The 27813-nt window shown below is 45.4% G+C and overlaps 1 protein-coding gene across 1 annotated transcript; it reads right to left on the bottom strand.

The window, feature by feature from the left end:
• Positions 1 to 1670: 1670 nt before the first annotated feature.
• Positions 1671 to 27152, bottom strand: LOC116986336 (GTP-binding protein GEM-like). The gene is made up of 5 exons (XM_033041769.1): positions 26801 to 27152; positions 18413 to 18786; positions 8846 to 8922; positions 7291 to 7495; positions 1671 to 3951 (listed from the first exon to the last, which is right to left on the bottom strand). The coding sequence occupies exons 2-5, from the start codon at positions 18774 to 18776 to the stop codon at positions 3674 to 3676; spliced, it is 924 nt and encodes a 307-aa protein (XP_032897660.1). The 5' UTR covers positions 18777 to 18786; positions 26801 to 27152; the 3' UTR covers positions 1671 to 3673.
• Between the last annotated feature and the right edge of the window lie 661 nt (positions 27153 to 27813).

Consider the following 27813-nt stretch of genomic DNA (forward strand, 5'->3'; position numbering starts at 1 on the left):
ACAGAGATGCTGCCTGACTGCTTAGGTACTCCAGCACTCTGTGTCTATCTATTGCAGGATGTTGTGTCTTTGTCATTGATGGACTTGTAAATAACAATGAATACATTTAACATGCTGCCTCACAACGCCAGAGATCTGGGTTCAATCATGAACTTGAGTGCTGCCTACGTGGAGTTTGCATTCTCGCCCAGTGACCACATGGGTTTCCTCCCACATCCCAAAGACGTGCAGGTTTGTATGTTAATTGGCCCTCTGTAAATTGCCTCTAGTGTGTAAGAAGTGGATGAGAAAGTGGGATAACGTAGAACTAGCGTGAATGGATGATCGATGGTCAGCGTGGGCTAGGCGGGCAGAAGGGCCCGTTTCCTTTTTTATTTATTTCGAAGCAGCAAAGATTGTAAAATCGCACTTTACTGACCCAAATCCTGAACCAATAAGCAGATGCAAAGAGTTTCTGAAATTACTTCTGCTGGTGTTTGGAATAAACTTTATTTGCTTATTCTTTGGTATAAAATTAGTTCAGTGATGACAAATGTATTTCATTTTAAATCTGTGACAGAGCGTTAAAACTTAAATTTATCTTGCGCTTTTCGTAGCTTGAGTATAACCCAATCTAGCTCACTTAAAACAAAGTAAATCTGTGCACAGAAAGCTTCCATGAATAGCAATGTGATAATATTTGTATGGCAGTGAGCGTCACAAGTAACAAAGGGCTGGTAAGCAGAACAACTGTGGGAGGCAATGTAGTGCCTCGACAGTGGAGTGGGCTGCTGGAGGCCCTGCAGCAACCTGGGGCTCGGGTGGATCGGGCACCGCTGCAAGAGGCCGAGCGCGCGGACCAAATGTGACGGAGAGAACACCAACGGCCGTGCTTGGCCAGGCCGACCTGCAACAACGGCAGGACAATGGGCCTTCATGTTCAGGGCAAGAAACTCTGCACTTACAACAACTGGCACTTGAAAACGACACCAAAACTTAGCGACACTTGTATGTGGACTCAGAGACACTCGTACTTGACCTAAGATGTGCTTATGTATAGTACAGGTCCTCCACCGATTTTCCAGCAACTGATGTCCCCCTATATTCCGGGCAAAATCCCCCCCCCCCCCACCCCACCCCTGCGATGTTTCCCCGAATATGTGGTGCCTAGTCCAGGTGTGGCGGCCAATCTCGACTTCATCGGGATTTCCCTGCCAATTGGCGCGTCGAATTTGCCGCCTGGGATCGGAGCTCCGGAACTTCGTCCCGGCCAGAGCCAGTAGATCTGTTCCCATAGCTGCCCTCCATGGCTGATTGGCAAGTTGAATTTGTCCCCCCTGCAGCCGGGGCTCTGGAACTACATCCCGGCTGGAGCCGGCAAATCCGTTCCCATAACCAACTTCCAAAGCCAATCCTCAAAGCCGTGACCTCTGTTAAAAAACGGATGATAGGGCAAGGCTCTGGGAGCCAAGGGTGCCGGAAAATTTGTTGTGAACGTAATACTTTTACTAAACTGGATGTAAAAAGGAATTTCACTGTACCTCCGTACATGTGACAATATAGTACCATTGAACCCTCATCAATGCTGCCTGACCTGCTGAGTTTGTCCAGCAGTTTTTGTGTTGCTCCAGATTCCAGCATCCAAAGTATTTTGTGGCCCCAATAACAACATGTCCTCCTTCAAAGTTATATATGATTTAGAAATCAAAGACCATTTTTATTGCAAAAGTTAAATCTACAATACACAAAGTGCTATATTACAGAAATTGGTTCAAAATTCGCCAGCAAAAGTCAACATAGAAAGCAGGTAGAAAATTCTGTACATTATATTAGGGCCAATGAATTTATACATGGGCCTTCGCAGTTAAGCCCAACATAGACATCCTTTATGGTCTCAATACGTGCAGTATTCCCAACCATCCATTGTGTGTGGAACCCTTAAACACCTGGAGATTTAGATATAAAAATATTCAGAAGTTAGGTATAGAAATAGGATTATCAACCCTCCAATTTTGGCTTGGAATCGCTTGGAAATTGAGATTCGCTGCCTGGATCATCCAGAATATAACATTGCATTCCTTCTGATTTCTTTAAATGCTTTTCTTCAATAATTGCCTTTCTATCTATCTCTGGAGGGGAAACTGTGTCTCTAGAGTAATCTTCAGTCTAATCATTGATCCTATTAACCTTTTAAAAATATGAGCATTTCATTGAGCCATAGTGAGATACAGCACATAAACCTTCAGCCCACTGGTTCCTTCGGCAGGTACTATCACAACATTTAAGAAATATTTAGACAGGTACATTTTAAAGCATGGGTTTAGAGGGATATGGGCCAAATACAGGCAGGTGGGACTAGTGTAGAAGGGACATGTTGGTCGGTGTGGGCAAGTTTTGCTGAAGGGCCTGCTTCCACTCTATGTACAGGTAGTTTGCCTATCAAGCGCTCTTTCATACTGTGAATTGAATATAATGCGACTGATGCATTAGGGATTACTATTTGTATTATGCGGGCCAAATTGGGTATTGCACAATTTTGATCAGGCACTAGAGAACCACCTATAACTACTTTGGAAATTGACAAGCAGAAAAAAAGCTGTCATGGGGAAAAAAATTATTTGGGGAAAAAAAAAACTTGGTTTTCATGTAACCTCCCTGCAGTAATCAGACATCATTGCCACCTAAGAACACCAGTTGTCAGTTTCACTGCAGGTGGCCAATGAAATTGATAAGCAATCACTTCTATTGATCCTTGGGGCGGCACAATGGCGCAGCGGTAGAGTTGCTGTCTTACTGCGCCAGAGACCTGGATTTCATCCTGACTATGGGTGCTGTCTGTACATTCTTCTTGTGACTGGGTGGGTTTTCGCCGAGTACTCCGGTTTCCTTCTACACTCCAAAGATGTACAGGCTTGAAGGCTGATTGGCTTTGTAAAAATTGTAAATTGTCCCTCGTGCGTTGGATAGTGCTAGTGTACGGGATGATCGATGGTTGGCACACACTCGGTGGGCTGAAGGGCCTTTTTTCACACGGTTTCTTTAAAGTCCAAAGATACTCTATTAAACAATGCCCTTATACCTTTAGCTTGCAGTAACAAAAACAAACTTGTAGCAATTAAAAAGACCTTTACGTTTGAAAATCCTGCCGTGGGGGATAAGAGTCTGAAACGCATTAGCCCCCAACTGCATCGCCACAATTATTAAAGCGATATTCTATAATGCGAGGGTTCTCAGGAACAAAATCACTGCATTGTAGCAGAACCACCTGTACCAAGCAGAAGGCAATCACCTTGAGGATTACTCTGCCAAAGGAAGGATGTATCTTCAATGGAAGAGAATGGAAGCGTCATAGTCTTGTTTGCCCAGATATCAACCAGCAGTGCTTTTTTCCACACCTTTATAATGTAACATATACTGTATGCTTGGTTCATGCATCTATTTGTGGGACTTTGGTTCATTCTTCCCTTTTTGAACGGAAGTTCTTCAGGAAGATGTTGCAGGAACCCATCTTGCTGGCTGCCATCTTCACCGAGTCAAGTTTTCTCCATCGGGATCAAACAGCCAGCCGATCACGAGACAATGGCCACCAACAAGGGTCATCAGGAGAGGCATAGAAGTGAACACATCTTGGTCCTGATGTAACTAGCTGGTTGCGTTTTACAGTTCCCCACTGGTAGTTGGGTTATTGGGACTTCTACAAAACCGACAGGTCGTGACAAGATTTTGACCTGACTTTTAAGGCCATCTTTTTGTTGTTCTTTGCCACGAACCTGTTGAGAAAGCGGCGGGCTCTCTTTGTGATGCTCTCCCGCCTCTTGTGGTTGGCCATCCGCCGCTCGTTGGCCTCCTTGCTGTCCTTGCGCAGGCGGATCTGGCGCACGATGCCCTCGAAGAGCTCCGTCACATTGTGGTGGAGGGTGGCGGACGTCTCGATGAACTTGCAGTCGAAGACCACCGCACACGCGCGACCCTCTGTAACAGAACACAGGCAACTGAGGGGGAGAGAACTCAATGCCTGCCCTGCCTTTATTGTCACGTGTACCAAGGTTCAGACAAAACCTTTGTCGCTTGCTAACCAGTCAGCAGACAGACTATACATGATTACAATCGAGCCGTCCACAATACACAAATACATGATAAAGGGAATAACGTTTACTGCAAGATAAAGTCCAGTAAAGTCTGATTAAAGATATTCTGAGGGTCTCCAATGAGGTAGAATCCTTTTTGGATTCTTTGGCATTAAACATCCGACTTGAAAACGTAACTGTTATCTTGCCACAGAGGCTGCCTGTCCCGCTGAACATTTCCAGAACTTTACTCTATTTCAGTTAACCAGATGCAGCAATATTTTGGAAACCCCTATCTAAATAGCTTCAAATCCCAAGCAATGCTGGTGATAAACTGCACTTGCTTGGTAATCATTGTTAGCAAGATGTCCAAGTTTGAGTGAGAGTCATGCTTAAAGTTTGCTGTTTGGATTCCTGGCTCATGAGGTCAATGGATGAGCAAACACTGTTTCTAGCCAAAAGCTTGAAGCCTCCCAGTGAGAATCGGACTATTTTTATCTGTCAGAAAGCTTCCAAGTTACCAATAAGTGGAAAGGTTTGCTCTTGAGGTTTAATTACTGCAATGAACTTCTGCCTGACCATGTTCACGTAGCTACAAGATCTTGGGTAGCGTGAGAAAAGGCCATGAATAAAGATTTACAAACTGATAACCAGCTTGCCAACAAAGCTCGGTTTGGACCAGGAAACATATAAATTGAAGAGGGATGAAAAGATATTCCAAATTCTTTGACTCTGATCCATTTCATTAGGGCAGAAGTCATTCATGTTGACGTGAATGATGTTGGAGGATTCCAAGTTGAATGTAATCAAGGGAGTTATGTGGCTAGTTCAGGCATGATTCATAGGATGGGCAATGGGTGGCCAATTGCAGTTCTACCATGTGGAGAGGGAGACAAAGTCCACTGGATGTGGGCATCACAGACAGGGCAAGCGTGGGCAGTTTACAACCCAGCGGTATGAAGATCATTTCTCTAATTTCAAGTAACCCTTGCATTCCCTCTCTCTCCGTCCCACCCCCACCCTAATCATCCTGCTAGTTTCACTTGTCTTACCATGTTGTTAAGTTATAGGAACAAAACTATTCGGTCCATCAAGTCTACTCCACTACACCATTGTGGCCCATCTATCTTTCACTCTCAGGATAAATGTTCCCAATGTTGGGGGAGTCCAGAACCTGGGGCCACAGTCTAAGAATAAAGGGGAGGTTATTTTAAAATGAGATGAGAAAAAACTTTTTCACCCAGAGAGTTGTGAATTTGTGGAATTCTCTGCCGCAGTAGGCAGTAGACGCTAATTCACTGGATGAATTAAACATAAGAGTTAGATAGAGGTCTAGGGGCTAGCGGAAACAAGGGATATGTGGAGAAGGCAGGCATGGGTTACTGATTGTGGATGATCAGCCATGATCACAATGAATGGCGGTGCTGGCTCGAAGGGCCAAACGGCCTCCTCCTGCACCTATTTTCTATGTTTCTATGTAACTCCAATCTCCTGCTTTCTTCCCATAACCCCTGACATCCGTACTAATCAAGAATCTATCAAACTCTGCCTTAAAAATATCCATTGCCTTGGCCTCCACAGACTTTTGTGGCATTGAATTCCGGAGATTCACCACCCTCTGACTGAAGAAATTCCACCTCATCTTTCTAAAAGTACTACTTTTATTCTGAGGCTATGGCCCCTGGTCCTGGACTCTCCCACTAGTGGAAACATCCTCTCCACATCCATTCGATCCTGGCCTTTCACTATCCCTTCATTATCACCTCTTCCACATCCATCAATGGAACATTATGGGCTCCACTTTTCCTTGGTCATTGGTGCCAGCCGTGCATTGTTCTGAACCTTTTCGAACCTCTAGTTTCCCTCTCCCCCCCCTCAGTCTGAAGAAGGGTCTCGAGCCGAATGGTCACATATTCCTTTTCTCCACAGGTGCTGCCTGACCCGCTGTAAACCAGCATCTGCAGTTCCTACTTACACATACATTTCTAGTCCCATGCTGTTCTGTGGAGTCGAGGGCATCTCTTCAATGAACTGGGTAGACGGACCTCTTCAGCAAGTAACTAAGAGTTAACAATGCTAGGATTGGTTTCCTACAATGTTTGCAAGTCTAATGGGATCTTAGTACCATCAAGGTCAAATTTAGTTAAACTAGTTTCCTGAAGACAAACTTCAAATACCCTGACACATGCTGAGATCTGAGGTTTGCTTCTCTCTGTGTGTGTTGGATCATTCAGACAATACACCCTTGCTCCTTAAATTCCAAATAGTGGAAGTAATTTAGGGATGGAGATAAAACTCAGCGGGACAGGCAGCATCTCTGGAGATAAAGGAATAGGTGACATTTCAGGTCAGGACCCATCTTCAGACACTGAAGTCACAGAATCTGAAGAAAGGTTACGACCCCAAAACATCACCTATTCCTTTTCTCCAGAAATGCTGCCTGACCCGCTGAGTTACTCCAGCATTTTGTGTTTATTTTTGGCCTAAACCAGCATTTGCAGTTCTATGTTTCTACAGTAATGATCATCGATTGAATTGATTGAAAGATACAGCATGGAAACAGGCCAAGCGTGTCCATGCCGACCTTCGTCACCCATTCACACAAGTTCCATGTTATCCCACTTTCTCATCCACTTCCGACCCACAAGACGATTTATTTGGCCTCTGAGCTTGAGGTAGAACAATATTTAAAAAAAAATAAGGCACCAACTCAGCACAGGACGCCACAGCGGTAGAGCTGCTGCCTTACAGTGCTGGAGTCCTGGGTTCGATCCTATCTACAGTGCTGTCTGTACGGAGTTTATACATTATCCCCGTGACTGTGTGGGCTTTCTCTGGGTGCTGCCATTTCTTCCCACACTGGAGTTCCTTCCTACACATAATTTAGGGATGACTTCAGTTTAGTTTGGAGATACAGCGCGGAAACAGGCCCTTTGGTTCACCGAGTCCGCAACGTATACACACACCGGGGACAATTTGCAATTATACCCAGCCAATTAACCTATAAACCTGCACATCTTTGGAGTGCGGGAGGTAACCGGTTATCCCGGAGAAAACCCACGCAGGTCACGGGAAGAACGTACAAACACCACCCGTAGTAAGGATCAAACCCTGGTCTCTGGCACTGTAAGGCAGTAACCCTACCGTTCCGCCCATTGAGTTGAAACTAATCCCGGGCCATGTGCCTTTGTGCGGTTCTGGTGATCTCTCCAACTCTGGACACACAGACCAACGTGCAACTGACCTTCAACAGAGACGTCGCGACACCGCACCAGGTCGCTCTTGTTTCCCACCAGGATGATGGGGATGTTTTCTGCTTGCCGCATCCTCCGCAGCTGGATGCGGAGCTCGGACGCGCTCTCAAAGCTGGTGCGGTCCGTGATGGAGTAGACAATGATGTAGGCGTTGCCCACCTGCATACAGTAATCCTGCACCCACGGTTCCTCACCCTGCAGTGGGCAGAGGGCAGCTGGTTATCACACACCCCAAAACTTGCCACCGACTGCTGGCTTTCATTATTGTTCATAATTGCATATGTTCTAGAAGCAGGTTTAGGCCATTCGGCCCATCAAGTCTACTCCACAATTCAAGCAAGGTTGATCTATCGTTCCCTCTTAGCACCATTCTCCTGCCTTCGCCCCATAACCCCTAACACCCATTGGCCGCCTGCACAGCCATCTGTGGAAATGAATTCCACGGATTCACCACCCACTGACTAAATAAGTTCCTCATCTCCTTTCTAAGGGACATCCTTTTATTCTGAAGCTGCGGCCTCTGCGTCTTATACTCTCCCACTACTGGAAACATCCTCTCCATCCAGGCCTTTCACTATTCAGTAAATTACAATGAGGTCCTCCCTCATCCTTCTAAACTTCAGTGAGTACAGGCCCAGTGCCTTCAAAAGCTCATCATATATTAACCCAATCATTCTCATAAGCCTCCACTGGCCTCGCCAACGCCAGCACGTCGTTCCTCAGATATGGGGCCCAAAACTTCTCACAATACTCGAAATGTAGTCTGACCAATGTCTTATAAAGCTGCAGCATTACATCCCTGTAACCTTGTAAATCCTGGAACTCAGTATTCAATTGTACCTGGGAATATCGTGACTGGAAAGATTGCAACAATTCAAGACGGCAAATCTCCTCCATTTTCTCAAGGGCAATTGTGGATGGGAAATAAATGCCAATCCTGTCCGTGGGGACTATGGTGAGCAGTTTTTGGCCCCAGATTTGCAGAGGGATGTGCTGGCATTGGGGAGGGTCCAGAAGAGGTTCAGAAGAATGATCCTGGGGATGATTGGGTTAACGTATGATGAGCGTTTGGCAGCACTGGGCCTGTACTCACTGGAGTTGTGAAGGATGAGGGGGCCCCTCATTGAAACTTACCGAATAGTGAAGGTCCTGGATAGAGTGGATGTGGAGAGGATGTTTTTACTGGTGGGAGAGTCTAGGATCAGAGGGCACAGCCTCACAATGAAAGAAAATACCTTTAGAAAGGAGTTGAGGAAGAATTTACTTAGTCAGAGGGTGGTGAATCTGTGGAATTCATTGCCACAAAAGGCTTTTGAGGCCAAGTCAATGGATATTTTTAGGGTGGAAATTGACAGGTTCTTGATTAGTCAGTGTGTCACAGGTTATGGGGAGAAGACAGGAGAATGGGGGTGAAAGGGAAAGGTACATCAGCCATGATTCAATGATGGAGTAGATTCGATGAATCAAATTGCCTAATTCTGCTTCTGTGATGTATGAAGTTATGTATGTATTGTCCATGAATGAATTAGATTGAGAAATGGTTACCTCAATTCCCCAAGTATCCATCACTATTAATGTTGTGTCCTCTCCATCAACCGTTAATGTTCGTTCATACGTATCTTCTGAAATGAAAGGAGAAACACGGAACAGCCAAGGCTAAACCGAGCAAGAGGGGCCTCGCAAACAGACCATCAGGAGTTCAAATACAATACATACAAAACAATACAATTCTATTGTCATTTGAACCTCAAAAGAAGTTCAAACGAAATCCCACTCCAGAGACTGGAGCACAAGGTTCTAGCAAATGACCTGGGGAGTACTGCCCCGTTGTAAGTGGCATCGTTTGTGTGTAGCGTTAAACTAGGACGTCAAGGCGGTACGGTGGCACAGCGGTAGAGTTGCTGCCTCACAATGCCAGAGACCCGGGTTCGATCCTGACTACGGGTGCAGTCTGTACGGAGTTTGCACGTTCCCCCCGTGACCGAGTGAGTCTTCTCCAGGTGCCCTGGTTTCCTCCCACACTCCAGAGATATATGGGTTTGTAGGTTAATTGGCTTCAGTAAAGTTGTAACATGTCCCCAGTGTGTGTGTCGGACAGTGCTGGTGTACAGGGTGATTGCTGGTGGGCACGGACTTGGTGGGCCCAAGGGCCTGTTCTGCGCTGTATCTCTAAAGTCTAAAGAGTAGGTATGAGGAGGTGTCCGAGGGTTGGCGCTTGGCCTCGGCACGATAGAGATCAACCTGAAGTCGGAGGAAGGGACCTGACCCAAAACGTCACCTATCCATGTTATCCAGAGATGCTGCATGATCCGCTGAGTTACTCCAGCACTTTGTGTCTTTCCTTGTAAACCAGCACCTACAGTTCCTTGTGCCTCCATTGACTGTACGGTGCTGCTTGAAAAGATGCCACAAACCTTCCAGTGGTGGAGGAACCTCGATCCGCTGGAATTGGCAATCTTGCCGAGACACTAATACTTGACACACTGCACAAGCCAACTGCTGATGCAACAGTGTGGAACGCAGTTGCTAAATTCACTATGAACCCAGGCTTAATTTCATCGAAAGACCAGCTCACTCACATGCCTCGGGCAATGTGGAAGCTTAACATGGCTGGTGGCTGGGAAAACCTCGAGGTATCTTTAGCACCGGTAAAAATACTCCTTAGCTCATCATCTGGGCCCGTGCTGGTGATGGGAAGGGAATTTTGCTTTCTATTTTCTGGGTGTCCAATTTGAGCCACCACAGTTCTGACAGGGCTCGCTGCATTCTATCCCTAGACTCTGCCCAAGATAGCTCTTCCCAGAGTGACATGCAGCTATCCATTCTACGGCCACCTGTGGCCTCACTTGAGGAACCTGAGACTCTGGGGGTTACGCTGGCAGTGGACAAGTGGATTCAAAGATAAACAGCAACGAACATTTCATGCCAATGGTATGAACATTGAATACTCCATTTAAGTTACACCCTCCCTAGACTCTTTCCTGTGCCCAACCCCCACCTTGGAATGTGCCCATATATGTCACTGTCCGGCCCTTCTTCGAATCATACAGTCATAACAGTGTGGAAACAGGCCCTTCAGCCCAACTTGTCCATATCCACCATGATGCCCCATCTACGCTAGTCCCACCTGCCCGCATTTGGCCCATATCCTTCTAAACCTTTCCTATCCATGTACCTGTCCAAGCATCTTTAAATCTTGTTATTGTGTCTACCTCAACTTCCTCCCCAGACCCGTTCCTTATAGTGTGAAATAGATTTCCCCTCAGGTTCCTATTAAATATTTCACCTCTCACCTTAAACCTATATCTTCTGGTAATTGATTCCCCTCTAGGTAAAAGACTCTGTACATGCACCCTATTTTACAGTTCTATTTTGACACCCTCGTACCATCAGTCGCAAGAATGGTCAGGACCCAAAATGTCACCTATCCATGTTCTCCAGAGATGCTGCGTGACCTGGGGAGTTACCACAGCGCTTGGTGTCGTTTTGTGTAAACCAGCATCTGCTGTTCCTTGTGTCTACTCATAAAGGAGATAGCCTGGACAGAAGTCTGAAAGACCGTGGTTTAAAATCCTGAGAGCAGGATGGATTGTGAGTGGAGCAGAGCGATTTAGTTTAGCTTATTATTATTATCATGTGTACTGAGGTACAGTAAAAAGCTTTTTGCTACGTGCTATCCAGTCAGCAGAAAGACTATATGTGTAGGAAGGAACTGCAGATGCTGGTTTATACAGAAGATAGACATGAAGTGCTAGAGTAACTCAGCGGGTCAGGCAGCATCTCTAGAGGAAAAGGACAGGCGACGATTTAGGCCACAACCCTTCTGCTACCCCCCCCCCCCCCCCAACTGTACTTTTGGTCTGCAGTGGGGTTTCAGTCCGAAACATCACCTATTCCTTTCCTTCAGAGATGCTGTCTGACCCCCTGAGTTACTCCTGCACTTTCTGTCTATCTTCAGTGGAAAGACTATATGATAACAATCAAGCTGTCCACAGTGTACGGATACTGGATAATGGGAATAACATGTAGTGCAAGATCTTCTTATCGAGTCCGCATCACAAGATTAGAAACTGTTCAGCCAGAGCTGAACACACCTCTCGGCATCTGCATACAATAGGTTCTTGCGCTTCTTGGGTGAAGTGGTGGAAAGATTGGTGGAAACAGGGCCGCGACGTGGACGCTCTTCCCTTGACCCCAGTGCAAGATGAAGTCCTGTAAAGCCCAATTAATGAGAGTCTGAGGGTCTCCATTGGCGATAGGATGGTTCAGTTGCCTGATAACAGCTGGGAAGAGTTTAAGAAGGAACTGCAGATGCTGGAAAATCGAAGGTACACAAAAATGCTGGGAAGAACTCCCTTTAGGGATGGAGCTCCGAAGTCTCAGACTTGTTTGGGCTTCCCTTTTTCAATCTTCTAGCTTTTGCTTTGCAACGTTGAAAAAGAGCAATCTGCTAATGGTTTCCTTCAAATTTATCAAGTGGAAAAGAAGCATGTCCAATATCCACACTGTGAGCTATTTTTATTCAATAGATCAGGAATCAAATCTCCAAAGAATTTACTTTGCAAACAGTGGAATTTATTTGTGGTTAACACAAAGAGGCACATTGCTAGAATTCTAATATTCCCTGCGGACCGTCCAATGACAGAGCCCATTAATTTGGAATGCTCACCCCCCCCCCCATCAGAAGTTAAGCTAACACTTTGAACCATTTTCCATTGTGACATCTGAAGTTAGGCTGCAAACAAGCCCCAGCCATTATTAATTACCCTGTAGATCCCACTTGCTGTTTTCTGACATCTAGAGACTAAAGCAGACCCTGACATTTTGTAACAGCAGACATTACAAAAAAATACAGTTGAAAAAATAACTTTTAATTCTCTTATATTTATTCAAAGCGCCTTCACTCCTCCATCTCCTTACTTTGTCCCAGAATTGCTGGTCACGTCACCACATTGCTCCCACCATCGACTCCATCTACACTGCACGCTGTCTCGGAAAAGCAGCCAACATAATCAACATTGTCCCACCCTAATCATTCCTTCTTCCCCACGCTCCCATCAGGCAGAAACTTGACAGTGCGCACCACCAGACTCAGGAACAGCTTCTTCCCCTCTGTTATCAGGCTTCAGTATGGCCCTCAGCTTGTGTACTGTTCGATTCGCCTTTGCCTTATTGCGGACATTGGACTTTGTCTATGGAACTGATGTGTTGTAATGCTGAGAACTATATTCTGCACTCTGTAGATAGGCACAAAACGCTGGAGTAAATCAGCGGGACGGGCAGCATCTCTGGAGAGAAGGAATGAGTGACGTTTCGAGTCGAGACTTATCTTCAGACTCTGTATCTTCCAACCTCCGCAGTTTTGGGGACAGAGCCTTCTCCAGGGCAGCTCCCAGGCTCTGGAACTCCCTCCCCCAATTGATCCGCAATTCCGTGTCCCTCACCATCTTCCAGTCCCGCCTCAAGACCCATCTCTTCACCTCTGCCTATCCTTAGCCCCACGTCCCCCTCCCTTTTCATCTGTGCATTAATTGCCTCATATTGTGTTTTGAATTGTATTCTGTCTTTACTTTGTGTACTAGTCATGTCTCTACTATTTATTTCATTCCCCTTACATGTTTTTACTCTACCTGCTAAATTTTTGTAAGGTGTCCTTGAGACTCTTGAAAGGCGCCCATAAATAAAATGTATTATTATTATTATTATTATTATTTGTCTACCTATTGCATTTGACTTTGGCTTGATTGTATTTATTTGTAGTATTATCTGATTTGATTGGATAACATGCAGGATAAAATGTTCTCCCAATACCCTTTTATCCCCTCCACTTTCCTCCCTCCTTTCACCCATATCCCTCCCTCCGGCTTTACATTTTCTCCTTATCTGACATCCTCATCTAATTTTCACCTCTAGCCTCTGTTAATTACTCCACCGATCTGCCAATCCACCCCCCCCCCCCCCCCCCCCCATCACCTGTATCCACCTATTATTTGTCCCAGCCCCACCTCGCTTTTCCAGCTTTCTCCTCCTACTCCAATCAGTCCGAGGACGTGTCCCAACTCAAAATGTAATCTGTCCATTTTTATGCAGAGTATATATGGTGCACGGGAGGGCACAGTGACGCAGCGGGTAGTGCGGCTACCTTACAGCGCCAGAGACACGGGTACGATCCTGACCACAGGTGCTGCCTGTACGGATATTGTACGATCTCCCTGTGACTGTGTGGGTTTTCTCTGGGTGCTCTGGTTTCCTCCCACGCTCCAAAAACATGCAGGTTTGTAGGCCAATTGGCTTCGGTCCATAGTGTGTAGGATAGTGCTAGTGTACTATGATCAATGGTTGGCGCGGACTAGGTGGGCTGAAGGACCTGTTTCCATGTTGTATCACTGAACTAAACTTAAGACTAAACCCTAAAATTAAACCCCAAAAACTAAACGCAAACGCATGCTACTTCTGTGTGGCTGCCTGACCCGCTGAGTTACTCTAGCACATTGTGTCTACTGCCCCAGTACATGTGCTACTTCTGTAGGGCTGCCTGACCACAGGAGACATCACATCCAAGTGTGACCAGTGTGTTTATTCTGGGTGTGTACACACGTGGGATTAACCAGGGCAGGGCGAGGATAAACTGTCATTCGCCTCCTACACCAGGGCAAGTTGGCCCGTGTTGTGGGTATCTGTATTTATAGCCTCGCCTGGGGAATGTTGAATCCTCCACCGCATTCCAGCTCTGCACCCTGTACAGCCATGAGCTGTATCAGCACAATATATTTATGGAAACTATGTACATACAAGTCCAGCTTGTTTAGATGCCTCCTATTTCTAGCCGTCTAGCCATTTCCTCCTTTCTCCAAGCCCTGCAAGTGAAATTGCAAATTGTTTTAACGTGACTGGAGTTTCCAGCATAGAAACAGATCTGCATGTTCTGGTCCCCACCTGCAGCGGCACAGCTGGTTGAGCTGCTGCCTTACAGCACCACAAACCCTGGTTCGATCCCGACCTCGGGTGTTGTTGCCGCGGACTTTGCACACTCTCCCTGTGACCACTCCAAGAAAAACCAACCTACTGTCATAAGTTATAGGAGCAGAATTATGCCATTCAGCCCATCGAGTCGACTCTGCCAATCAATCATGGCTGATCTATCTTTCCCTCTAAACCCAATTCTCCTGCCTTCTCCTGATAAGCCCTGACACCTATATGAATGAAGAACCTGTCAATCTCTGCTTTAAAAATACCCAATGACTTGGCCTCCATCTGTGGCAATGAATTCCACGGATTCACCACCCTCTGACTGAAGAAATTCCTGCTCATCTAATTTCTAAATCTTCTGACACCTCACCTGTGGTTGGTGTGGGCTCGTTGGGCTGAAAGGCGTGTTTCATTGCTGTATCTCTGAACTAAACATTAAACTAAACCAGCCTTCCTCTCTTTCATCCCTACTGGCCCAGTGATCAGTTCAGTTTATTGTCACGTGTATCGAGGTACAGTAAAAAGCTTTTGTTACGTGCTACCCATTCAGCAGAAAGACAATACATGATTACAATCGAGCCATTTACAGTGTATAGATACTTGATAAGGGAATAACATTTGGTGCAGTGTAAAGCCAGCAAAGTCCAATCAAAGATAGTCTGAGGGTCACCAAAGAGTAGTTCAGAACTGCTCTCCGGTTGTGTTAGGATGATTCAGTTGCCTGACAACAGTTGGGATCCGATGGTCTTGGAGTGGTCACAGGGAGAGTGTGCAAAGTCCGCGGCAACAACACCCGAGGTCGGGATCGAACCAGGGTTTGTGGTGCTGTAAGGCAGCAGCTCAACCAGCTGTGCCGCTGCAGGTGGGGACCAGTTGGGATCAGCTGTCTTTCTATCCTTCTGTTCCATTCTCATGTGTCCATCTTGATAACTCTTGAAAGGACCTGTGCCCAGGGGCAGATCTACTATGAAACTAATGAAGCTTAAGGGCCCCTAATCCCGGAGGGGCCCCAGAAGCGACTTTAGTCCAGATATTCTTCCTATTTCAATCGGAATTCCGATTTTTTTTTGTTTTCATAGAAATGAATCAGATTTTTCACCTCGACTAAACCCCTTGCCTCGACTAAACTTCACAATTAAACCTCAACTCACTAAACCTCGCCTCGACTAAACACCGCCTCTCTCCCGCGGGGAGGGGCTGTGGCCGCCACGGGTGGGGAGAAGGGGCTTGGGCTCGACGTCAACGCACGTGCGCCCCTCCCTGCGCCCCTCCCTCACCCCCTCGCTCGGGAGCGGGAGAGAGGATGCGATTAGTCGAGGCACGGATTAGGTATGAGATGGAGTTTAGTCATGAGGTGGCAGGTTAGTTAAGTTGAGGTGCGGTTAAGGTGTGAGGTTTATTTGAGGGGCTAGGTTTAATGAGTTACGGTTTAGTCGAGGCCAGGTTTAGATATGAGGAGAAGTTTGGTAGTGAGGTATCGTCGAGGCGAGGGGTTTAGTGAGGCGAGGGGTTTAGTCGCAGTGTAGGTATGCAAGTGAGGGGAACTGGGTGTAGGTGAGGTGAGGTGAAGTGGGAGTCTGAGCTCAGGAAGGGAGACCGAGGTGCTGCTGAAGGAGATGAGACAAGTGCCTTCTGTGGCAGAGAATTCCACAAATTCACAACTCTGGGTGAAAAAGTTTTTTTCTCATCTCAGTGCTAGGCAAAGAGACATTTCAGGTACAATATTTTTGTAACTATTTTTTTAGCTGTACGAGGCCATTTATTGAAACATATAAGATTATTAAGGCTTTGGACACGCTAGAGGCAGGAAACACGTTTCTAATGTTGGGAGAGTCCAGAACCAGGGGCCATAGCTTAAGAATAAGGGGTAGGCCATTTAGAATGGAGATGAGGAAAACCTTTTTCACACAGCGAGTTGTGAATCTGTGGAAGTCTCTGCCTCAGATGGCAGTGGAGGCCGATTCACTCGAGGCTTTCAAGTGAGATAGATAGAGCTCTTAAAGATAGCAGAGTCAAGGGATAAGGGGAGAAGACAGGAATGGGGTACTGATTGTGGATGTTCAGCCATAATCACAGTGAATGACGGTGCAGGCTCGAAGGGCCAAATGGCCTCCTGCACCTATTGTCTATTTCATGAAATATATACCTTTCGGGGATTATTTTACTGCTCATGTGTTAGAAAAATTCTAAGCTTCTGTTATGTGAACTACTAGCAGAAAGCTTGAGGATCACTTTCATTGAAAATGCAGGAGCTGAATCTCCACCGGGGCACTGCCCCTGGACCCTGCCGGTTGCCTAGCCAGACTCCTGGACCTCGCCAGTGAACTAGCCAGAATCCTGGACCTCGCCGGTGAACTAGCCAGCCTTTTTTCTGGAGGTGATCATGCTTAGTCCACATTGTAATCCCACACATTGCTTAAAAAATTTGGGTCCACTGTATGATTCCACTGGGTTTAAAAAAATAATATTAATAATAGGGAAATTCAATACAAAATAATAGTTAAAATAAAAATTAAAAAGTTTCTTAAAAATTAAAAGTACTGTATCATGTAGGCTAGCCATAAACGAAAAAGTGTTCAAATTAAGGAAGTTTCATTCTAGATACATTTAATAAAATAATTATAAATAATTTAAAACACTATTAACATTTATGACAGAAATAAAAATTTGTGGTGATCTGTCGTGGAACAACCCCATTGAAGAAGATACCAGTGGTTACCCAGACCTCGTTGCTGGTTGCGAAGGGGCCCCCGTAACAGTTCAAGCTTCAGGGCCTCAAAAATGTAGGTTCGCAGCTGCCTGTGCCTTAGGTAGACCACTTGCTTCAACGATTCTACATTCTGGCATCCCTCAGGAAAATCATCTCCTTTTAATGATAATCTTAAACAATGCTTCTTAAACAGTGCTATTGTATTTGCTTCTATCACCTTCCAACCACCAGCCACCCTGTGTCAAGAAAACTTGACTCATGAATCTCCTTGAAACTGACCCTCTCACCTTAAAACACCCGAGGTCAGGATCGAACCCGGGTCTTTGTCACTGTGAGGCAGCAGCTCTACCAACTACGCCACTGTGCCACCCAATGGTGGGATATGGATTATGTACGGGTAGATGAGAGTTGGTCTTGCCATCATGTTCAGCAAAGACATTGTGGAATGAAGGGCCTGTTCCTGTGTGTGCGCTGTACAATAAATAACTTCTAAGTTACTTCTTGGACATGTCTTCAAGTCTTGGTTGTGGGACTTGAGCCTTCCGACTCAAAAGCTGTACTTCTATCAACTAAGCCTAATACTGAGTCGGAAGTCTGAGTCTCAGCCCAGTCTGAAGAAGGGTCTCGACCCGAAACGTCACCCATTCCTTCGCTCCAGAGATGCTGCCTCACCCGCTGAGTTTCTCCAGCATTTTTGCTACCCTAATACTGAGCAGATCTCTTCGGCTTATTGCAAGTGAAGTTAAAAAAAGATGAAAAACAAAAAGCATTCAGACACTAGTCTGAAAATATGGATATCTTCACCACCATATCAATGTGTTTGATCTCACCATGGATTATCAGTGATAGCAAAGGGCTTTGAAACCCTATTGATCAATTGAAAAATATGGCACGGGAACAAAACCTTTGGGCCACCGAGTCTATGCCGACCATCCATTCTCACTAGTTCTAGGTTATCCCACTTTTGGATCCCACCGGGATGTACTGACTGCTATCCAGGTTAAAGGGGCTGAACTGTGTCTTTACATTAGAGATGCTGCTTGGAAACAGGCCCTTCAGCCCAGGGAGTCCATACTGACCAGCGATCCCCATATACTAGTTCTATCCTAGACACTAGGGACAATTTATAGAGGCCAATTAACCTACAAACCTGTAGGAAGGAACTGCAGATGCCGGTTTACACCGAAGATAGACACAAAATGCTGGAGTAACTCAGCGGGACAGGCAGCATTTCTGGATAAAAGGAAGCCTACAAATCTTTGGAGTGTGGGAGGAAGCCAGAGCACCCAGAGAAAACCCAATCACAGGGAGAACGTACAAACTCCGTACAGACAGCACCCTTAGTCAGGAACGAACCTGGGTCTCTGGCGCTGTAAGGCAACAACTCTACCACTGTGCTGCTTTCTCCTCCTGCCCCGGCTCTCCACTCTTACCTCCAGAGTCCTCCAAGTGAGCATCCTGGATCCCAGCAAAGACATTGGCCAGGCTGGACTTTCCCACTCCGGAGTCGCCGAGGAGCAGTACCCGGAATGTTCCGCAGCCGGAGTCGCTGGAGGCATCGGATTCGGCCGAGTCGGAGGACCACCCGGTGGGCTCCCTGTCCATGGGCTGGCAGGAGATGGAGTAGCCCAGTGTGGGTTTGCGGGGGGGCAGAGAGGGGCAGGCGGCCAGCTCCCTCTCTGTGGTCAGGCTACGCACAGGGTGGGCGCGGGCGTGCTGGTGGGCAGAGGGCACAGGAGAGCTCGCGCGCCTTTGCAAGGCAGCATGGCCGACGCCTCTTTGGGTGTTCAGGGTCATCGCAGCCAGGCTGGAGAAAGAAAGAGGGTTTAGTTTAGTTTATTGTCATGTGTACCAAGGTACAGTGAAAAGCTAGACACAAATTGCTGGAGTAACTCAGTGGGTCAGGCAGCGTTGCTGGAGAAAAAGAATGGATGATGTTGCAGGTCAGGACTCTTCTTCAGATCTCCTTGTTCAGAAGAAGGGTCCCGATTCAAAACGTCACCTATCCTTTTCTTCCAGGGATGCTGCCTGATTCGTCGAGTTACTCCTGTATTTTGTTTCCATTGGGCTAAAGGGAATAACATATAGTGCAAGATACAGTTCAATAAAGTCAGATTAAATATAGTCCAAGGGTCTCCACTGAGGTAGATGGCAGGTTAAAACCACTCTCTAGTTGGCAAGAGGTTGGGAAGAAACTGTCCCTGATTCGGGAGGTGTGCGTTTTCAAACTTCTGCACCTCTTGCCTGATTTGAGAGGGGAGATGAGGGAGTTACTGGGGCAAGACTGGTCCTTGATTATGCTGTGGCCTTGCTGAAGCAATGTGAAGTGTAGATGGAGTCAATAGAAGGGAAGTTGTATGAAGGATCTTGACCCAAAACATAATCTGTCCATTCCTTCCACAGATAATGCCTGAATCACTGAGTCCCTTTGTTTTTTTGCTCAAGATTCCAGGATCAGGAGTTCCTCGTATCTCCACTGCACCCTGGGTGTTCCACATGCAGTCTTTCCTGTTAAACCGTGACCTCCTGGTTCAAGAACAGCTACTTCCCAACATCCATCAGGCTTTTGAACACTATAAACATCAACTAAACTACAATCTGCAAACTGTCTTGGTTGCACGAAGGACTTTGGGCTTTTTTGCACCAATATTCAGATTTTTTTATTTCAGTTGACTTTTTATGTTTCATATTAGCTATGAGTACTGCGTTCACAGGCCTGTAATGCTGCTACATGTAAAAATTGAGATGTTTTTTTTAAATTTCAGAGTCACGGCATGGAAACAGGCCATTCAGCCCATTGAGTCCACGCTGACCATCGATCACCCCTTCACACCAGTTCTATGTTATCCCACTTTCTCATCCATTTCCTACACACTAAGGGCAATTTACAGAGGGCCGATTAATCTACAAACCCACGGCTTGGGGATGTGGGAGGAAACCGGAGCATGTAAAGGAAACCCACATGGTCACAGGGACAACATACAAACTCCACACTCAGACGGCACCCGAGGTCAGGATCGAACCCGGGTCTCTGGCGCTACGAGGCAGTGGCTCTACCAGCTGCGCCACCAGTGCAGCAGACTAAAAGATTCCGGGTGCACCAAAGATATTTTCATGTCTAATTACATCATCTTAATCTGTTTGGGAAGATGTACAGCAAAGTTGACCCATGGAATTGGGAGCTGATGGGTCTGTTATTGGGTTAACCCACTCTGTGAACACGGAATACTGGGCCGATGTAGCAGGGTGGTGAATCTGTGGAATTATTTGCCACAGAAGGTAGTGGAGACCAAGTCAGTGGATATATTTAAGGTAGAGATAAGATAGATTTTTGATTAGTACAGGTGACAGAGTTTATGGGGAGAAGGCAGGAGAATGGGGTAAGGAGGGAGAAATAGATCAGCCATGATCGAATGACAGAGTAGACTTGATGGGCCAAATGGCTTAATTCAGCTCCTTATCATTTATGATCCTTTAAGCACACTTGCACCAACAAATTAAACTGGCCCTTTGAAAGCGGACGATCAGACCTTGCATTATTTTCCAGCGTTGAATGGCACTTTAACATGTGTAGGAAAGAACAGCAGATGCTGGTTTAAATCAAAGATAGACACAAAATGCTGGAGTAACTCAGGACAGGCAGCAAGAAGTCTGAAGAAGGGTCTGAAACGTCAACCCTTCCTTCTCTCTAGAGATGCTGCCTGGCCCACTGAGTTACTCCAGCATTTTGTATCTATCGGCAGTTGCATTTTACTTGTGCTGGAAATGCTCCAAGTCACCATGTTTGAGAGCTGAGAGCTGTCACGTACTCTTACCTCTCCCTCATTTGGGTTATCCCATGTTTGTACATCAGTATTTCTTGTACTCCTCGCACTACAATCTTTACATCATTCTTCCATTTTGTGTTCATGTATTTATTGTATTGACTGCGTACCAAGTGAGCTCAGGTGAACAAGGGACTTCATTTCATCTTGGTGAATATAAAACAATGAGCTAAACTGGAATCTGAATCTGTATTGGAGAGAGATAGGCAAGAACACACAGTGCTGGAGTAACAGAGGCAGCATCTCTGGAGAACATTGATAGGTAACGTTTCAGGATGGGACCCTTCTTCAGATTGATTGTTGAGGTGGGGGGGGGGGAAGAAAGCTAGAAGAAAGGAGGGGCAGAACAAAGCGTGGCAGGTAATAGGCAACCACAGGTGGGTGGGGGCAGTTGATAGGCAGAGTGGACAAAGGCCAGAGATGGAAAAAAAAGTGAGAAAAAAAAAAGAATCGAAGAGATCCACCTTCAGACCTGAAGCATCACCTATCCATATTCTCCAGAGATGCTGCCTGACCCGCTGAGTTACTCCAGTGTTTTGTGTCCTTTTGTGTATTAAGCAGCATCTGCAGTTCTTTATTTCTAGAGATAGGAAGGGATTCAGAGAGGGAACTTCTAAGTTTGGGGCACGAACAACAACAGTGGAACAAGTAGACACAAGGAACTGCAGATGCTGGTTTACTAAAAAAAAAAAAAGACACAAGTGCTGGAGTAACTCAGCAGATCAGGCAGCATCTCTGGAGAACATGAATAGGTGACATTTTGGGTCAGGAACAATGGAAAAATACTCTGTCCAGCAGGTCGCACGTGAATGGGAACAGTCGGATGATAGAAGATGGATTTAACACAGAAGTTTAAAAACATGGATGGGAATTTTCAATGTTTTAATTAATGAAGTCAATATGAACTTGCAAGAGTGATCACTTGTCAATTACACTGGCTAACATTGTATAGTTCCAATTTAGTTTAGTGCCACATGTACCAAGGTACAATGAAAAGCTTGTTTGTTGTGTGCTATCCTGTCAGTGAAAAGACTACATGATTAAAATCAAGCTGTCCACAGTGCAGAAATACGAGACAAAGGGATTCATGTTTAGTACAAGACAAAGTCAGTAAAGTGTGATTAAAGATAGTCTGAAAGTCTCCAGTGAGGTAGATGGTCGGCCAGGACTGCTCTATAGTTGGTGATAGGATGGTCCAGTTCCCTCATGACATCTGGGAAGAAACTGTCCCTGAATCTGGAGGTGTGCGTTTTCATACTTCTCTACCTCTTCCTTTTCTCCTTGAATGATCATCGGATATTGCAGTATCAACACGCTGTATTCTCACCCCTAAAATTCATTTCACCATGGCTGGGGTGAGACTGGGCCTGGATCACGCTGGTGGCCTTGCTGAGGCAGCGTGGTCGAGATGGAGTCAATGGAAGAGAGGTTGGTTTGTGTGATGGTCTGGGCTGCATCCACAATTGTCTGCAACCTCTTGTGGAACTAACCTAAACACAGCATTTGAATGAAATCCCTGGTCTATCGAATCCTTCAGCTAAAGATCCACTGCATCTATTTCTTTAAAAGCTGTGTCAACCGCTCCTGTTTAAACTGCCTTCGACAGCGAGAAGATGCACTTATAAAGGCTCTTCTTCTTAGCTCTGGCAATCCGGGTTCAATCCTGATCCCAGTTACTGTCTATGTGAAGTTTGCACCTTCTACCTGTGACTGTGTAGGTTTCCTCTTACACCCCAACACTGTGGGGGTTGGTGGGTTAAAATAGTCTCTAAATTATCCCTGGTATAGTAGAATTTGGGAGGGTAGGTTTTGATCAAAATTAATTTAGTTGATTATTTATTGTCACGTGTGCCGAGGTACAGTGAAAAACTTTGTTGCATGCTATCCCGTCAGCAAAAAGACTATACACAATTACATTCAAGCTGTTCACAGTGTACACTTACAGGATAAAGGGAATAACATTTAGTGCAAGATAAAGTCCAGTACAGTCCGATTAAAGATAATTCAAGGGTCTCCAATGAGGTAGATGGAGGTCAGGACTGCTCTCTAGTTGGTGAGAGGATGGTTCAGTTGTCTGATAACAATTGGGATGAACAGAAGAGACGGGGGGAAAAAAAATTGAATTGCTATAAATGGATACCCAAGGGCCAGTTAGGGCTTGATGGGCTGAAGGGTCCGTTTTAGCACTTACAAATCTATGATCCATTGACAAATTGAGAGTCAACGCGAAAGTTTGTCTTTGTATCAGTTACCACACGGCTGAAATATGAAATAAAAAATGCCAGATAATACCTTGCAACAAGCTTTTAATAATTCATTCCCTGTTGACAAGAAGATGATCTTGTGATATCACCAAACCCAGCAGGTAGGACCTCATGTAGACAATGGCAATTCCTCCAATCCCTTTATCTGGTGGCTTGGCTCCCGTCGCCATGGAGTTAATTAGAGCAAACTCTGATCCTCTCAGTTTCTGTGACACCTTTCAAAGATGGGTCTACAGAGCATTAATGATAAAGAAATCCTTCGATTTTAGAACCCTCCATGGCCTCTCCCTGCCAAATTATCCTCACCTTCCATCTCTTCACTTTGATTAATGGGCCTGTCCCACTTACGCGATTTTTTTCGGCTACTTGCCGGCAGCCGTCATCGTCACAGCAGGTCTCCGAAAATTTTCAACATGTTGAAAATCCAGCGGCGACCAGAACAAGGTACGACTCTTTGGGCGACTACTCACGACCGTACAAGCTTCACCTCACGACATATCGCCAGGGTGTCGCCTTTATGGTCGTGAGTAGTCTCTCAGTCACTCAAAGAATCGTAGCGTCTTTCTGGTCACCGAAAAAGTCGCGTAAGTGGGACAGGCCCATTTAGTCCCAAACCTACGACCTTTAAAAGACATTTGGACTGATACAGGGCAGCAAGGTAGAGTTGCTTACAGCGCCAGAGACGCAGATTCAATCCTGACTATGGGTGCTGTCTGTACGGAGTTTGTACGTTCTCCCTGTGACCGCGTGGGTTTTCTCCAGATGATCCAGGTTCCTCCCACACTCCTAAGACGTATAGCTTAATTTTTCTTCAGTAAAATTGTAAATTGTCCCCAATGTGTAGGACAGTGCTTGTGTATGGGGTGATCGCTGGTCAGTGCAGACTTGGTGGATCGAAGGGTCTGTTTTCGCACTGTACCTCTAGAGTCTAAAGATATATGGATAGGAAGGGTTTAGTAGGATGTGGGTTAAATGCAGGCAAATGGTTACAGTGAATGCTCACCGTTAATTTACCAGGGCAGAGGATTCTAAAACTAGTTTAGTTTAGTTTATTGATACTGTTACGTGTACAAAGGTACATTGAAAAGTTGTTTTGTCACGTGCTATCCAGTCCGCAAAAAGACTCTGGATGATTCAAATCAAGCCATCCACAGTGTACAGATATTAGGTATGTTGCAAAACTTACCTTCAGCGGCACTGCAGTTCTGCCGCTGCCCGTGTGCGCGACCTTGGCGCCTGAGAGGGGGGCGGGTTTAAAACACCGTTTCCTCCAGGCTGTTTAAATCGATGTTGATCAGCCTGTTTAATTGCTGACGAAAAATCGCTGCTAAATTCGTTCGCTGCAGTTATTTTAAAACTAAATAGGGTTATTTAATTGTTATAGTAAATTAAAAATCATCCTCTAAAGCCGCGAACGCCGACAACGGGACGGATCTTATGTAGGGGACAAGGCAAGGTAGGTTGTTTATTTTTACATTAAAAAGGGCTTCTTAAGATCCCTTTATTCAAAATTTTAAGTTGCGAATACGTGACTTGGGGGCCCATTCAATCCCGCAGTATCTTTCATGCCGCATATGGGCTTCAAATCCACCGCAATGGCAGCGTTCTAAACCATTGCGTTCGAGAAAATCCCACTCGCAAGCTGATTTAAATGGCCATTAATTTACAGCAATTGAACACTAAATCCCTTCCATTTGGCCTATAAATTGATGTCAATGAGATTTTAAAATCATGTTTTATTGTGAATTCTTGTGTGAATGTTCTTTGGACACTTAGGCTATTTAAAATGTTAATCTTTTCTTAAGAAATGGATAGATGTTTAGATCTAGTAATTGAATTTTGGAATTAGCTACAATTGGGTAACTAACTAATTATATGCTTTAATTTCAGGTCATCCAAGTAAGATTGTTTAATATTTGTTTCAGAATGCTTCAATCTATAATAACTGAAAATATCTTACAGTTCTCTTAATTTTTAATAAAGTTATGGCCATTTCACTGTCCTTGATCACAACTTTTGTGTTAAGTCAATGGAAAATCAATAGGGAATTAGATGCTAATTTCCGAGTATGAAAATTGCCATAACTTTTTTAATACTGAAGATATGAAAGTGAATTAGGTGTCAAATTAAACTTCTTTTTATGCTTTATCTGATGGGATAAATTGCAGACTTGATTTTTTAAATCTCAAAATTTTGTAACATTGCTACAGATATAGGATAAAGGGAATAACGTTAAGACAAGATAAAGTCCAGTAAAGTCAGACCGAGAGTCTCCATTGCGGTAGGTCTAGACCGCTCACTAGTTGGTGAGGGAACAGTTCAGTTGCTTGATGCGAAGAAACTGAAGGCGTGGGTTTAAGGAGAGAGGGGAGAGAGAGACAACTTGGTCGTTTTATCTGTACCTGGAATGAGCAGCCAGAAGAAGCTATAGAAGTGGATACAATTATGATTTTTTTAATTTTATTTTTTTAAAAGACAAATTGACATTTTTTAGACTTTAAAGAAAGAGACAGCGAATGCAGCGCCGGAGACCCGGGTTCGATCTCGACTACGGCTACTGTCTGTACGAAGTACCACGTCCTGCTTGGATTCCCCCCGAGACCTTCGGTTTCCTCCCACACTCCAAAGACCTACAGGTTTGTAGGTTCGTTGGCTTGGTAAATGTAAAAGATGCCGCTGGTCTGTGCGGGCTCGGTGGGCCAAAAGGGCCCGTTTCTCTAAACTAAAGCATGAAAACAGGCCCTTCGTCCGCACCGACCAGTGATCACTCCTTACACCAGCACTATCCTACACACTAGGGACATTAAAAAAACATGTTTCTGAAGCAAATTAACCTGCATTAAACCGGGGCACCCAGAGAAAGACCATACTGTTGGTAGGGGGAACGCAGCGAGCCAGGATCGAACCCAGATCTCTGGCCCTGCGCCACCCTGTTGGAATGGGAAGGATATAGAAGGCCAAATGCAGGAAAATGGATAAACTAAATGCTCACCCTGTTTTGCCCCCGGGGTAGAGGATCACCAAACTAGAGGGCACAGACTTAAATTGAGAGAGCAGAGATTACAGAGGGGGAAGGTTCCCACTCAAAGGGTGGCCCACATCTGGAATGAGTGCCAGAGAAAGCTACAGAAGCAAATTCAACTCTGGTTTTTAAACAACAGATGGATGAATATGAAGGTTTAGTGGGTCGCTGGCCAAATGCAGGCAAAGGGGACAGTCCAGGCAGCCAACTTGGTCGGCATGGAGAAAGTGGGCCGAAGGGTCTGTTATGATCTTCTGTCCCCGTGTGAATGGGTGGCAATTTTGTTTTCTTCGGATAACCCCACCCCTAATGAAATAACATTTCCTTAGACCCTCGAGCATGTTATGGACATTTCTTTAAACTATGTTTTTCTTTTAATGTTAAAGCAGCTTCAGTCCGGAAACGGGAATGTGTCAGACGTACTTGAGCTGAACAGCGGTGCTCAGACTGTGTTGAAAAAGTAATGGTTTATAAATTTTATTCTGACCTCCTCCCCGAGGCAGCTATCCTCCACAATCACCTCCTCCCCCTCTAACTGTTACCACGCCACCATAACCTTGTTCCATGACGGGAAAAGTGACTCAATGCCTTAAAACTTTGTATATAACATTTTCTGCCCAGTTCAGACCAGAGCTAATCTTTCCACACACACACACACACATTACGTATCTTTCAATTTGTTATACTTTGCAGAGAATTATTACTACTCACCTCCCGAGTTATTCCACTTACTTCAGAGTTTCTTTGAGAGTTCTATCCGCCGTTGAAGTTACCAGCTACAGCGGGCGCCTCAAAACATCCCTAGTCCCCTTTACTCCACGCACGACCTCAGCGGGCCCGCTTTATACTCCCATTAGACCTGGTGACATCAGGATTGAGTGAACGTCAGTGTGTTTGTTGTAAGCCGTCCATTCAAGAGGTCGCGGAGGTCTCCTCACTCCACTGTCCCAAACTTAGGAAGAATTCACTTGCTCAGTCAGTCGCTTGTGTCCTGGTAGACGGGAACTCTGCCAGACTGCAAAGCAACGGTGTAAACCTCTCTGGAGGCGGAGCCACACTTTGGGCGGTGAGGTGCAATTAATTGGAGCCAAAGAGACTTGCATTTTATAGCGCCTTTCACAGGCTTTCACTGATGCAATGGTGCAATGGTACTTTACGGTCACATGGACCTAGGTAGAGAAAAAAAAATCATTTTTTACAACTCCAACATGTCCCGGTTTGATCCTGACTACAGGTGCTGCTTGTAAAAATCTTGTAGAATTAATGTTATATCTTTGCATTAAATGTTGTACCATTTATCCTTTGTGCTCTATGGACAGCTTGATTGTATTCATGTATAGTCTTTTAGATGTCATGGATAACACACAAACACAAACTTTTCACTGTACCTCAGTACACGTGACAATAATGAACTAAACTACACTGCAGAAATGGAGAATGTACTAACTCCACACAGACAGTTCCTCCTGAGGTCAGGATTGAACCGGTGTCTCTGGCGCTGTGAGGCAGCGGTTCCACCAGCTGCGCCACCGTGCTGCTAAGATACTGCAGATGTTGGAATCCTGAGTTTTTAAAAAAGTGCTGGAGGATTCTGAAGAAGGGTTCCGACCTGAAACATCATCTGTCCATTCTCTTCCACAGATGCCGCCTGGCCAGCTGAGTTCCTGCAGAGGTTTGTGTTTTTGAACACAGCAAGAATCTCCAGTCATTATCACAATGTTGTC

Source organism: Amblyraja radiata, chromosome 23 (genome assembly GCF_010909765.2).
Source record: "Amblyraja radiata isolate CabotCenter1 chromosome 23, sAmbRad1.1.pri, whole genome shotgun sequence".
Taxonomy (NCBI): domain Eukaryota; kingdom Metazoa; phylum Chordata; class Chondrichthyes; order Rajiformes; family Rajidae; genus Amblyraja; species Amblyraja radiata.

What these genes read in the sequence shown, in the direction of transcription:
- LOC116986336 (XM_033041769.1), bottom strand. Translation starts at nt 18,776, where the DNA reads ATGACCCTGAACACCCAAAGAGGCGTCGGCCATGCTGCCTTGCAAAGG. An exon ending in TCACTTGGAGGACTCTGGAG is followed by an intron (nt 8,923 to 18,412) that starts GTAAGAGTGGAG and finishes CTTTCATTTCAG; the next exon opens with AAGATACGTATGAACGAACA. An exon ending in TGGATACTTGGGGAATTGAG is followed by an intron (nt 7,496 to 8,845) that starts GTAACCATTTCT and finishes TGCCCACTGCAG; the next exon opens with GGTGAGGAACCGTGGGTGCA.